Source organism: Nilaparvata lugens, chromosome 8 (assembly GCF_014356525.2).
Source record: "Nilaparvata lugens isolate BPH chromosome 8, ASM1435652v1, whole genome shotgun sequence".
Taxonomy (NCBI): domain Eukaryota; kingdom Metazoa; phylum Arthropoda; class Insecta; order Hemiptera; family Delphacidae; genus Nilaparvata; species Nilaparvata lugens.
The window spans coordinates 29,576,795-29,590,792 of NC_052511.1; the positions used below are offsets into that span (position 1 = coordinate 29,576,795).

Here is a 13,998-nt window from a genome sequence, read left to right on the forward strand (position 1 = left end):
TTTCATCATTTTATGCTTTCCATCAATTTTTATAGCAGTTTTAGTGTTGAGTATGGTAGGAGTGAGGATTTTTTATATGCTTACCTCCTCACTTTCCTTAAAAGGACTGCGAGGTCAAAAATTGAATTCCAAACTTCTTCCTCTATATATTTTTGAGCATTCATTGCCTGGACTAGTATCTTATTACAAATAAAGTGAGCCTTAATGACACTTGAAAGGTTGTGGGCTGTGAGATTATTTTCTTTTTAATATTGAATTGAAACTCGAGTATGTTCCTTGTTTTAGTTTAGCTTATTTTTCTGTATTTTATAATTTCTAATTTTTGATTTATATTCTACTCTAATCTTTATTAAATCTAATCGGTCATTTGAGAAACAACATATAAGTCATTTTTTGGTCAAATTTAGTTAGCAGTGGAATATGATTCCTTATAAATGATTACATCGATTCCCATCAGAAACAACACAAGTCAACGCTTCCTTCATTGGTTTGTAGGACTCTTGAAATATTCATTTCATGGAGAAACAACATAAGTCCTGACTTGTGTGGTTTCTCATGGAAACAGCTGATCTGGCGACCATGCTGACTTGCCACCAATAAGGTTATGTTTGATTCGTCATTCGTGAACGTGAACTGTGTTTATTGTTGATGGATTTCTCTTTCTTGTCAAGTGATATAGATATTTGATTATGGAGCCTGCTAATATCAATATTGAAGTAGTTGAATGCTCGAAAAAGAGGAAAAAAGTTATGCTTCTGAAATTATTAAAAAATCCAGAGTATCTGGGAGTGCTTACACCAATAGTGCAGGGAATCCAATCATGGAGTTGAAACCAGGAAACGATTGCAAGTAAGTTATTCACATTTCTAGAATTCATATAATATAAGTTGAAATGTTTCATTATCATTGAGTATTTCAACTTTTATTGTTCAAGCATCTTCATTTCAACATCAATGAGATTTAGCCTAGGCTACATAGCTTAGATCCAAGTGTACAATTACGCTTGTGTAACTAGGTACTGTACAACTTGGTAGCTCTGTATAGTACCTCATATAATAATACGCTAATGCAAACTAAGGTTTGCACAGATGTTATCTATCTATAAAATTATTTCTTTGTGGATTAGAATCATTGAAACGAAAGTAATAGGCTAGTAGAGGTGACTGTATTATTTGAAAATTATGGATAACACACTTTCAACAATTATGAGAATATATTAACACTTTTTAGATGACTAGAATCAAACAACATCATGACCAGTGTTATGAGAAAGAGCAATAGAGAACTTGAAATAATAATGGTTCATTATATTATAAACCACAGCTGGTGATGAACACTTTTCTTCTTATCACTTTTTACACTGATGATTACTGAACAATTACTGATATAAATCTGTCATAGTATTAGATAGATTACTACCATCTATTATATCAGATATGGTAATGTGTTGTTCCAGGTGTCGTCGGATGTGCTACATCAAAGTATCAGAGGAGAATCGACTTACTGTTTTTAAAAACTTCAGAGGCATGAGCTCCAAGAATGAACAGGACAATTACCTACAATCGCTGATTTCAGCTTCTGAGGTGAAGCAACGAAGAAGAAGGAAGCCAGAAGAAGAGTCCAATAAACCAGAAAGAGGTAGCTCATTCATTTATGAAATTTCAACGTCTTCAGGTAAACACCAGGTATGTAAAACAGCATTTATAAACATCCATGCCATTACTAATGAGCGCATGAGGAGACTAACATCATTGCTGAAGGAAGAGAAAACACCAACTGATAAACGAGGAAAAAATACACCAGGAAATGCAAAGCCTGGTTATGTGTTGGAAGCTGTGAAAACACATATTGCAAGCTTCCCTGTCAAAATAGCTCATTACAGCTCTAAAGAGTTCAGGTATCTCAGTGAGCAGCTTAATGTGTTACAAATGTACAAACTTTTCAAAGAATCAAACCCAGAAATTGACATTGGGTACAAATTGTACCTTCGAATTTTCAAAGAAAACTTTTCTCTCTCTTTTGGCAGACCACAAGTTGACACTTGTTGTACTTGTGAGGAGCTGAATGTGAAGATAAAGAGTAAATTCTTGAATGATGTAGCAAAACGAGTGCATGTTGCTGAAAAATTAGTTCACATAAGATGAGCTAACAAATTTCACTCTAAAATGAAAGGTGTTAGAGTTGATGGCTACTCAGCCCAATGTTGGAGCAATTTGCATCGACTACATGCAAAATGTGTCACTACCAACAATCCCAGCGCAAGAGACATTTTACCTCCGCCAACTAACGGTCTCAGTGTTCTGTATCCACAATTTGAGAGATGACAGTGTTGTTCTATTTATGTATCATGAAGGGATTGCAACTAAAGGCCCAAATGAAGTTACTTCTTTCATTATGGACTATCTGAAAACATATTTGAATGATATTGAGCATCTGCACATTTTTTCTGATGGTTGCTCTGCTCAGAATAAGAATCATACCCTACTGAGGGTAATCAATTCACTAGTCTCTATTGAAAAGCTTAAATCAGCAGAGCAGTATTTTCCAATCAGGGGTCACTCCTTTCTGCCCTGTGACCGAGACTTTGCTGTCATTAGACGTAAGCTGAGAAAATTTGACAGAGTTTTTACTGTAAAAGAACTGGCTGAGATAATTTTGAGTGCACCCAAGAAAAACAATTTTTTTTGTTATTCCCGAGTCAAAAGATATAACTGATTTTAAATCTTGGTGGCCAAGCTTCTACAAAAGGAATGTTTTATCAGATGAAACACGAGGAAGGAATGTTCATAAAAATGACAAGGTGTCATTTAAAATCAGTCAATTCATGCACATATCTCACTCATGTGAATATCCAGCAGTCATCAAGGCAAAGAACTTCATTGATGGTCTCCAAGCTCACGCATTCCATCTTAGGAACTCAAAGCAATATCAACTGATCTTGCCACAGAATCCAGCCTATGCTCAGGGCTCAATACCAATCAACAGTAAAAAAATGAAGGATTTGGAGAAATTCAAGCCCTATATTCCAGATTATGAATGTATCAGAAGCTTCTATGATGACATCTTCGCTTGGCCAACAATTGAGAATGAAGCAGCATGTGAAGCAGAATATAAAATATGGACTAGAAATGGAATAGAAATAGTAAGATAAATCAATTTTCTTGCTCATATTTGATAAAATAAAATTAATGATGCTGATCTTGATATCCCTTATTTGTTTTATTTTGATACTTCAAGATAATTGACCCAAATAATGTTGTTTTCAGACAGAAAAAAATCATTTCTTTAAGAAACACCATAAGTCAATTTTTTTAAAAATCATTTATTAATGAACTAATGAGGATTCGGGTCTGTGCTTGTATTGAAAGTGTGACTAGATTGTATATGTCCCATTCACTCAATTTGCACACTTTTATAATCACTAAGATGTGTATAAGGAAGTTTTTTCCTTCTCCTGGAAAATGCAAATTGTTGACTTATTTGTTTCTCAAATGACCGATTCATTTTAGGAAGTCAATTATTTTTGTGCGGAGAAATTGAATAAAATTATGCAATGAATGTTAAATTACACTCAATTCTTTGTTGACTTTGTTTACTTGATTTACAAGCATTTATTAGTAAGTAAAATAATCTTATTCAACTTGTGAGACATGAAAGTAGCATGATAATAGTGGTGCAATTGAATGATTTATTGAGTGCTCATTTCTCCTTTCAGTCTATGATCAGTCTATGAACTTCACATTACTGTTTTCTTTGAACTTACAAAATTAATAAGTTATTCATCCTTATATTTCTTACATAAATCTGTTGTATAACAGGTGATTGTGACCATGTGTAACAAAAAACGTCTTTTTCGGTCATTTTTTATGAAAGAAATCATAAATTTCCTCAAGTTCCCATAAATTCCCGAGAATTTATGATTTTTGGGAATATTTCTCTTAAATTCCCTGGGAATATTTCCTCGATCTTAAATTCCCGGGAATTTTACATCACTAGCTCTTCCACTCACATTTGAGTTATGGAGTGCGTCTATGGGGTGATTCCGTTCATTCAAAAACAGTGTTCCTATGGCAAAAAAGGCTCTTAGAGCTATTCTAGGACTAACACAGAGAGATTCATGCAGGCCACATTTCCCTAATTTCGGCATACTAACCCTTCCATCTCTTCATTTATTCCCATTTGATTTATATCAAGGAAAACTCAGAAAAATTTTACATTCATGAAGACTTCCATGCATATAATACCAGGAGCAGCCGGGATACATTGAAACTTTCGGATTGTTTAGTGTTATTTCCGGCTCTTATCAACCCTTCGAAATTCAAAATTCATCAGTCATATCTCGAATACGTATTCTCTGAGTGTTAATCTTTGGTGAAAACAGAAATTTTAAACTTAACCTCACTTTGTGAGGTTATATGGGAGGTTTTGTGAGGATTTATGTGCCAAAATCAAGGAATTGAAGAAGTTTTGGGCAATTGCCTGTTTCTCTTTCTAAATATCGTGTTTGTGACTGTTCTAATAAATAAATAAATAAATAAACAGTAGAAACATTGTAGCACTACAAATAAGACTTATTAAAACTATGAGAAGCCATTCTTACCAACAGTGTATATTGTATAATAAACTGCCTCAAACAACCAGGAATCAGCCTCCAAAAAAAATCAAGAAAGTTATATACAGTTATCTGAAGAATAATGCCTTTAACTCACTTGAGGAATATCTAAATACCTAACTTGAATGTAATATAAATATGCTTTATCATGTATGATTTTCTATCCAATTGTGTGTACTTTTAAAATGTATATATATTATGACTTGCCTAATGCTATAATTGCAAGGATACTTCAATCGTAATAATGATGCTAATCTGTGACAATGGGACTCAGCATACCAGCAGACATTTCCGTTCTTATTGATAGGGGAACGGGATGACTGTGTTTTTCACCCCTTCTATTCTACTAGTAGTAACCCTACATAGAGAGTTAACCGTGTACTTAAGACTATGATCCAAATTTTGTAGGAAAGAACCATTCAGTTTGGGATCGATATTTAAGAGAGTTTTGCTTTGCTATGAATACTACTGTTCATCAATGTACACAGTATTCGCCGGCTTACCTCAACTTTGGTAGAGAATTGAGAGCCCTGGGTGAATCGGCGTTCGAGTCTCAGGATGATCCTTGTATGCAGGGATTTGAAGATAGTGGGGCTACACTTCAAAAAAACCTTAGGATTGTCACAAACTAGGAAAATAGTAGATAGTATTTAGACAAGGCATATAGGGATGCTAGTTGCTATTATAATCTCCGGAGGCGAGATATAAAATTATCTCCCGGATAGTTAGTATACAAAAGAGAGCATTATTTGTCTTTAGGAGTGGATCAGTTTGCCGCGAAGCTTGCCCCAAAATCCTCAGGCCCCTGGGAGGTGGATGACATCTTAAGTCCCACTGTCGTGAAACTTGGAGTGTGTGATAATAAGTTGATATCTGTTCATGTGAAGGATATTGAATTATTGCCTCCCAGAGTAGAAGAAGAGGAGTCCGACTCGGAAGAGCAGGCGAATGTAAACTTCATTGTTGGAGAGAGACGCGGGTTGACTATAGGGCACTTAGACAGCGCAAGGTGCGGGGGAAGTACCTTGCTCATCTAGTTATTACGCTTCCCGCTAGATGTCATGGCAGGGATGATTCACTTGCTTTTTGTTTTCCTTCTTCATAATTATAGTGTATTAGACGTTTGAATCTAGTCTGCTCTGTTTTTTATTTATGAATTGAGTTTTAGGTTAGTTGAGTTTGGAATTTTGAAATAATAGCGTGAAAAAATGCCATCTCTATAATAATCTTCAACATAATCTTATAATATCAATAGCCTTCTTATAATCGTCTACACTCTCATCTTCTATTTCCTATTTTGTGATAGCTATCTTTATATCAGATATCTTTTGTATTTATTTTTTTGTAGGAATAATGGTGATATATATCATGGTTGAATCTAAGAGTTTTATAGTTCTCAACTAATGGTTGTGATCGTATCTGGTATAGTTGCCTCTTCTCATACGAATTAGTTGAGCCATTTTACTATGAGCAAAAGGTGAAAAGCTGCTCTAGACTAGACTCACCTTTTTTGAAGCATTTGCTTCAAAAGTTAAGCAAATGCTCTAGTTTATTCATACAATTTTGAGTATAAGCTTTTAATTTTGAGCAAATGTTCAAACTATATTTTTGATGAGCATGAGCAAAAGGTTTTGCTCACGTTTATTAATAGAAAATGAAGCAAATGCTCCATATTTTAAAAGTATAAGCAAATGAGGAGCTTTATTCATATGACCCTATATTTTTCCACAGAAATTACCATTCAAAAACATTTGCTAATTTCCTTACCATGTCATTTACTTTTTCCACGTGTCATCTTAGTACTGTAACTAATAATACTTGAACATTTTTAAAACTTTACAACAGGTACTATTTTATGTCATATATTAAAAACGATTGATCACAGATGATGATTATTTTATAAATTACCTGACAGATTGTTAAGCATACATTTAAGAACAGTAATCCTATACTATTAAACGAGCAACTTCTGTTTATATGTTTAGATGTTTGGATGTTTAGATGTTTATATGTTTGATTTTACCGGATTTCGAAAACGGCTCTTACGATTCTCACGAAATTCAGAACATAGTAGGTTTATAATATAAAGATTCGATTGCACTAGGTCTCATCCCTCGAAAAACTCGCTGAAGCACATTAAAAGGATAATTATTATTCATCCTTGGAAAAACAGCTGATAATTTTATTTCGTCGTCTGTTGGTGATGGAAGTGAGTGAGCGAGTTCATGTGTGTGGGACTGTGTCAAAATTATGACTCAGCTGTTGAACTTTTGTAATCATTCAATCAGGTATTTATTGCCGGTTGCAAAAAAGCCGGATAATTTTCAATCCTGATTAATTCCAGTAGATCCATCTTTTTGAAATGGTCTTTTCTGATTTGGTTCACATGAAGTTAATCAGGATTGAAATTTAACCGGCTTTTGTGCAACTGGGCCTTTATGAGGGAAATTTTTGCATTCCTCTGGGAGTTAATCTCAATTTACTGTGATTAGATAGAACATTTCTGTATGAATGTTATCATAATCTCTTCTTTTGTAATACATTTTTATGCTTTTGTACTCCAGAGCGAAGCTCGGTCCCCGATATAAGCTGTTAAGCATAAATCGATACTACTACTAATGTCATGTCTGTGGTAAATTTTATCACGTCTGTGGAAAATTTGTCACGTCCGTGGATTACGCTGAAAGTTTTTTTTAACTGACATGTAATGAGTTGTGTGGATACTTGCAAATGATCAAATATACTCTAAGCAAAAACAACAAAAATTTTAGTTTGGAAAATTTAATATTCAACTTTTATAAAATCAACTATTGAAAATGTTACTTTTCAGGAGAATGACCCATATACCACTGGATTCCCACACTTTTTTCTACCTCACTGCAAAATATAGTAACCCACAGATGATCCTAGAATTTGTTATATGAATCAACGCATTTCCTAGTAACATAATTATGATAATGTTATTTATAATAATGATAATGTGTCATTATAGATAATGTTATTTTCATAAATTTAAAACTTCTTTATAAGGTAAGACGACATTTTTTAATAATAGACTATTTATAATATAGTTGATAGATTTGTGGATATGAGTACGTAGGGCTACTAACACTACTACTGTACTTGAAAAATCTATTCCAAATCTAAACTCAAGTCAATCTAAGTTGAATTCTCATTATTAAATAAGTGTTATATGAAATATATATATATATATATATATATATATATATATATATATAATATATATATATATATATATAATATATATATATATATATATATATATATATAGCTACATTACCAAACTATTAAATTAAACAGTTTATCTATCAAGCTCAGTATATTATTAATGCTCTGTAAGTTATTGATAAAATAATAGGTAGGCCTACTCAATATTCTTGTAACAAGATCAGACATGCAGTGAGTGATCTTTTTATTTAGCCACCGTGGTGTAACTTTATAATATTCAGCTCTTGAATAGGTAATTATTTTTACAGCCATAAATTCATATTCTATGCTATAGATATGACAATTGAGTTTATTTGTTATCTGGCAGGTAGTCTACTTATGAATCTATTCCAAATTCAACCTCCAAGTGATTAAGTACCGGTACTTGTTATTGTATAATCGGTCTATAAAATGTACATTATCTATTCGCTATTCATTTATAGCATGATAAAGTATGTAATTTTAGGTAATTCAGTTTTCTTAAACGTGTAATGATTTGTTGCAGGGAGCTGTGCTGAACTGGAGTTCGAAGAAGGGAGAACCAGATTGCCAACAGATCTTCAATATTAATCTTGCAGCACTTTGAATACAGGTACCTAGGCCTATAAAGATTTTTTGAAATTATTTTTTAAATTTAACAAATCGCTGGTCATCATATTGCATCTCCCATAAATATAATAGGCTCCCATGAATATTATAGGCTACCTATAAAGGAATTTCGCATTTAACCTAAAGCATCTGCAAGCTAGTTTGTGCGACCTGAGAAGACGCAATGCTGTTACAATGTAAAGCTTTCTCAGTTAGCTCGAACTGCTATAGTCTAACAATAACAATTATAACTTTTATGTAAATTCCTGATTATCTTGTACAACCGTCTCAGGCTGTAAATTATCACATTTTATTTCCAACCTTGATTATTCATCCTACGCACCAACAGAAGAGGCTTTATTTTTGATTTCATCTATATTGCCTCTGCGTCATTTATATGTATTCAAAGTTCTTTCCATGTTCTTTAGGCTGAGTGGCAATCGAGGTGCGGATGTTGCTTATAATACAACAGGTAATACTAGAGGGTTAATAATTCCACCCAGATCATATTGCACTCTCTTTCAAAAGAGCTTCATTTTCTTGGGTCCTAAATTTTTCAATAGTCTGCCCATCGAGATGAAAAATTAAAATAATCTTAAATCTTTCAAATCTAAATTACACCTATGGTGATGGATCATTCTCCGGTTGAGATTAATGAGCTTTTTGTTGTCATTCTTAGATGAATACCCTTGACTAGTGATGTGGGTGGGCAAATGCCCAGTGGGCAGGACATTTATAAATGGGCATTTGCCCAAAGCAGTTTTAAATGCCCAAAATGTGGGCATTTATGGAAAAGTGTCTTTTTTTTACTTTTTACTATTTTTATTGTTACTAGAGCTTCTAAAACATAATATAAACTATTAATTAAACGTAAATTTTTTGGATGAAATAAAAATGCCTTAATTGCAGTTGTTCTGAGGGCATTTAAAATTAAGTGCTTAAATAAAATAATTTTAAAAGCAAAGGGTACTTTAATTTCTATGAATATGCCTTAATTTGTTTATTTGTTGATGTGTAGGCCTATAATATGTTTGATAAAAAAATGTTAAAAAAACAATACCCAAGTATTGTTAATAATAATTTAATTATCCTGTGCAATTGTCAATAACACTTAATGGCAATGGTGTATATCTAGCTTGAATAAAACATTTGAAGGATTGAGTTAGGACTGCAGACTGCTGTAGGAGTTTCATATGGTGTGAACAGTGAGTATTGAGTGCGGTTGATAGTCGAGGGGGGGGGGGTCTGAGCAGCATTGTGCTGTGATCTTTGAGTAGGAGTGGGGTGGGTGGGTGTGGTCTTGAGATTGGTGAGTCGTGAGTCATTCTAGCACCAGCCCTGAGCTCAGTTAGTTAGTTGTGAAGTAGCAGTAGAAGTAGAAATGACTGTTGAGTGATTGAGTCTGAGATAACGTCACTTATTTATACTACTTATATTTTTAAGGGTGGATTAAATCATTACAAAATGGTTAAAAAAGGGACCTATTTGGAACTTTTTCAATTTGAAAGGGAAAGGAGTAACTTGTAAATATTGTAATAAGGACTATCAGCAGTCACATTGTAACAAAATGGAAAAGCACATAAAAAAGTGTTTCAAGTGCCCTCAGGATCTAAAGAAAGTGCTTCAGACAAGTACAGTTACAGTGGTTAAAAAACTTTTTCAAAAGAAACCTTCTTATGAACCTTTACTAATTGAAGTGGATGACAAATCTGCAGTACCAAACACAAGCTCAGCCTTTGAACCAAAATCAAATTCTTCTTCTGATGTCCTACAACGTTCGCAGCCTATATCGACCTCAAGTCCAAAAGGAAAAGGACCCCGAACTCCTTCGTTTTTTGACCACATGGATCTCCAAACTAATGTAAGTAAACATTATGAAAATGTACAAACATTACTAGGCCTAGGCCTGCTTCAAATTTTTAGACTATAATTTTTTAAACCTTTTCAGATTGTAAAGTTTTTTAATATTTGAGGCCATAGGCCTAATTTTTCAGCCTAATGGAACGCTATTAGACTATTTATTTACTTAGAATTAAACTTAGTTTACAACCAAATCTTAATAAATTACAGTTTATCAAAAGAAGGCATATGTTACTAAACTACCAGATAAGTTAGGCTAGGTCTGTCAATATCTGCCAGATATCAACAAGCCTAGCCTAACTGAGGTTCTATTAAAATTGATGATCCGATACCAGGTAGAGATGACAGCCTAGAAGAAAGTAAAAATTTAAAAAACCTTTGTTTGGAAATAAAATTGTTATTATTACGGTAAAAATTCTACCCATAGCGTAACTTGAATAGCAGTTAGCATAAAAAATAGGTTAGGTATATTATGACACTTTGTAACTTTGTACGTCTTTTATGAACATATGAACTGAAGCATAAAGATGGTAAATAGGCCTCTATTTGATGGATTTTACCTGGTTGGCACATAGCAGTAATAGACTAACTCCTTCATAGACCACGCCTATTTTGTTTCTACAAGAGATAGATGTAGTATGTAACTTATCTGGTTCAAAAAGCATATAGCTCGAACTGCTATAGTCTAACAATAACAATTATAACTTTTATGTAAATTCCTGATTATCTTGTACAAACCGTCTCAGGCTGTAAATTATCACATTTTATTTCCAACCTTGATTATTCATCCTACGCACCAACAGAAGAGGCTTTATTTTTGATTTCATCTATATTGCCTCTGCGTCATTTATATGTATTCAAAGTTCTTTCCATGTTCTTTAGGCTGAGTGGCAATCGAGGTGCGGATGTTGCTTATAATACAACAGGTAATACTAGAGGGTTAATAATTCCACCCAGATCATATTGCACTCTCTTTCAAAAGAGCTTCATTTTCTTGGGTCCTAAATTTTTCAATAGTCTGCCCATCGAGATGAAAAATTAAAATAATCTTAAATCTTTCAAATCTAAATTACACCTATGGTTGATGGATCATTCTCCGGTTGAGATTAATGAGCTTTTTGTTGTCATTCTTAGATGAATACCCTTGACTAGTGATGTGGGTTGGGCAAATGCCCAGTGGGCAGGACATTTATAAATGGGCATTTGCCCAAAGCAGTTTTAAATGCCCAAAATGTGGGCATTTATGGAAAAGTGTCTTTTTTTTACTTTTTACTATTTTTATTGTTACTAGAGCTTCTAAAACATAATATAAACTATTAATTAAACGTAAATTTTTTGGATGAAATAAAAATGCCTTAATTTGCAGTTGTTCTGAGGGCATTTAAAATTAAGTGCTTAAATAAAATAATTTTAAAAGCAAAGGGTACTTTAATTTCTATGAATATGCCTTAATTTGTTTATTTGTTGATGTGTAGGCCTATAATATGTTTGATAAAAAAATGTTAAAAAAACAATACCCAAGTATTGTTAATAATAATTTAATTATCCTGTGCAATTGTCAATAACACTTAATGGCAATGGTGTATATCTAGCTTGAATAAAACATTTGAAGGATTGAGTTAGGACTGCAGACTGCTGTAGGAGTTTCATATGGTGTGAACAGTGAGTATTGAGTGCGGTTGATAGTCGAGGGGGGGGGGTCTGAGCAGCCATTGTGCTGTGATCTTTGAGTAGGAGTGGGGTGGGTGGGTGTGGTCTTGAGATTGGTGAGTCGTGAGTCATTCTAGCACCAGCCCTGAGCTCAGTTAGTTTAGTTGTGAAGTAGCAGTAGAAGTAGAAATGACTGTTGAGTGATTGAGTCTGAGATAACGTCACTTATTTATACTACTTATATTTTTAAGGGTTGGATTAAATCATTACAAAATGGTTAAAAAAAGGGACCTATTTGGAACTTTTTCAATTTGAAAGGGAAAGGAGTAACTTGTAAATATTGTAATAAGGACTATCAGCAGTCACATTGTAACAAAATGGAAAAGCACATAAAAAAGTGTTTCAAGTGCCCTCAGGATCTAAAGAAAGTGCTTCAGACAAGTACAGTTACAGTGGTTAAAAAACTTTTTCAAAAGAAACCTTCTTATGAACCTTTACTAATTGAAGTGGATGACAAATCTGCAGTACCAAACACAAGCTCAGCCTTTGAACCAAAATCAAATTCTTCTTCTGATGTCCTACAACGTTCGCAGCCTATATCGACCTCAAGTCCAAAAGGAAAAGGACCCCGAACTCCTTCGTTTTTTGACCACATGGATCTCCAAACTAATGTAAGTAAACATTATGAAAATGTACAAACATTACTAGGCCTAGGCCTGCTTCAAATTTTTAGACTATAATTTTTTTAAACCTTTTCAGATTGTAAAGTTTTTTAATATTTGAGGCCATAGGCCTAATTTTTTCAGCCTAATGGAACGCTATTAGACTATTTATTTACTTAGAATTAAACTTAGTTTACAACATCAAATCTTAATAAATTACAGTTTTATCAAAAGAAGGCATATGTTACTAAACTACCAGATAAGTTAGGCTAGGTCTGTCAATATCTGCCAGATATCAACAAGCCTAGCCTAACTGAGGTTCTATTAAAATTGATGATCCGATACCAGGTAGAGATGACAGCCTAGAAGAAAGTAAAAATTTAAAAAAACCTTTGTTTGGAAATAAAAATTGTTATTATTACGGTAAAAATTCTACCCATAGCGTAACTTGAATAGCAGTTAGCATAAAAAATAGGTTAGGTATATTATGACACTTTGTAACTTTGTACGTCTTTTATGAACATATGAACTGAAGCATAAAGATGGTAAATAGGCCTCTATTTGATGGATTTTACCTGGTTGGCACATAGCAGTAATAGACTAACTCCTTCATAGACCACGCCTATTTTGTTTCTACAAGAGATAGATGTAGTATGTAACTTATCTGGTTCAAAAAGCATATAGGTCTACCTACGGTAGTTATGTCTAGACAAATGTACACAATACTTTAAGGCAGTATGTCTTACTTCTTATTAAGAATAATTTTTTTAATGAAACAGCATAGCATCATAGCCTAACCAACGTCCCAGGACATTGTCACTGGTTCTAACTATAAGCCATAGATTTAGGACTACTTTCGGTGTAAGTTTTATTCATTGTTACGCCGTTGACAGTATATTGTGCTGTTTGCTGTTTCAGGAGATGCTGAACCAGAGCCTTGCCAAGGCCATATTCGTTAGTGGATCTCCTTTGCCCATGGTTGACCACCCACTTTGGATAGATTTTTTAAACAAAATCAGGCCTTCCTTCAAGTTACCGTCAAGATATTGGCTATCTTCTAGTCTGTTGGATGCGCAGTACACAGAAATGCAAGGTAACATAAATAAGCAACTAGAAGAAGCAAAGCACCTACACCTGCAGTGTGACGGATGGAGCAACCTTAGAAATGAATCAATCATCAACTTCATAATTTGTAAACCACAACCAATGTTTGTGGATTTTGTAATGTCTAAAAGCATCAGTCACACTGGTGAGTACCTTTCTCAGCTTATCATAAATGTAATGGAGAAACATGGACCAGAAAAATTCTGGTGGTGATTGGTGATAATGCTGCAAATATGAAAGCTGCACTGAACTTGGTGAAAGATAGATTTCCCCATGTTGTTCCTCTTGGATGTC

The 13,998-nt window shown here is 33.7% G+C and overlaps 1 protein-coding gene across 1 annotated transcript; it reads left to right on the forward strand.

The window, feature by feature from the left end:
• Positions 1–654: 654 nt before the first annotated feature.
• LOC120352828 lies at positions 655–8,410 on the forward strand. Its single transcript, XM_039435112.1, has 3 exons — positions 655–849; positions 1,457–1,638; positions 8,346–8,410. The coding sequence occupies exons 1-3, from the start codon at positions 725–727 to the stop codon at positions 8,408–8,410; spliced, it is 372 nt and encodes a 123-aa protein (XP_039291046.1). The 5' UTR covers positions 655–724.
• Positions 8,411–13,998: the final 5,588 nt, after the last annotated feature.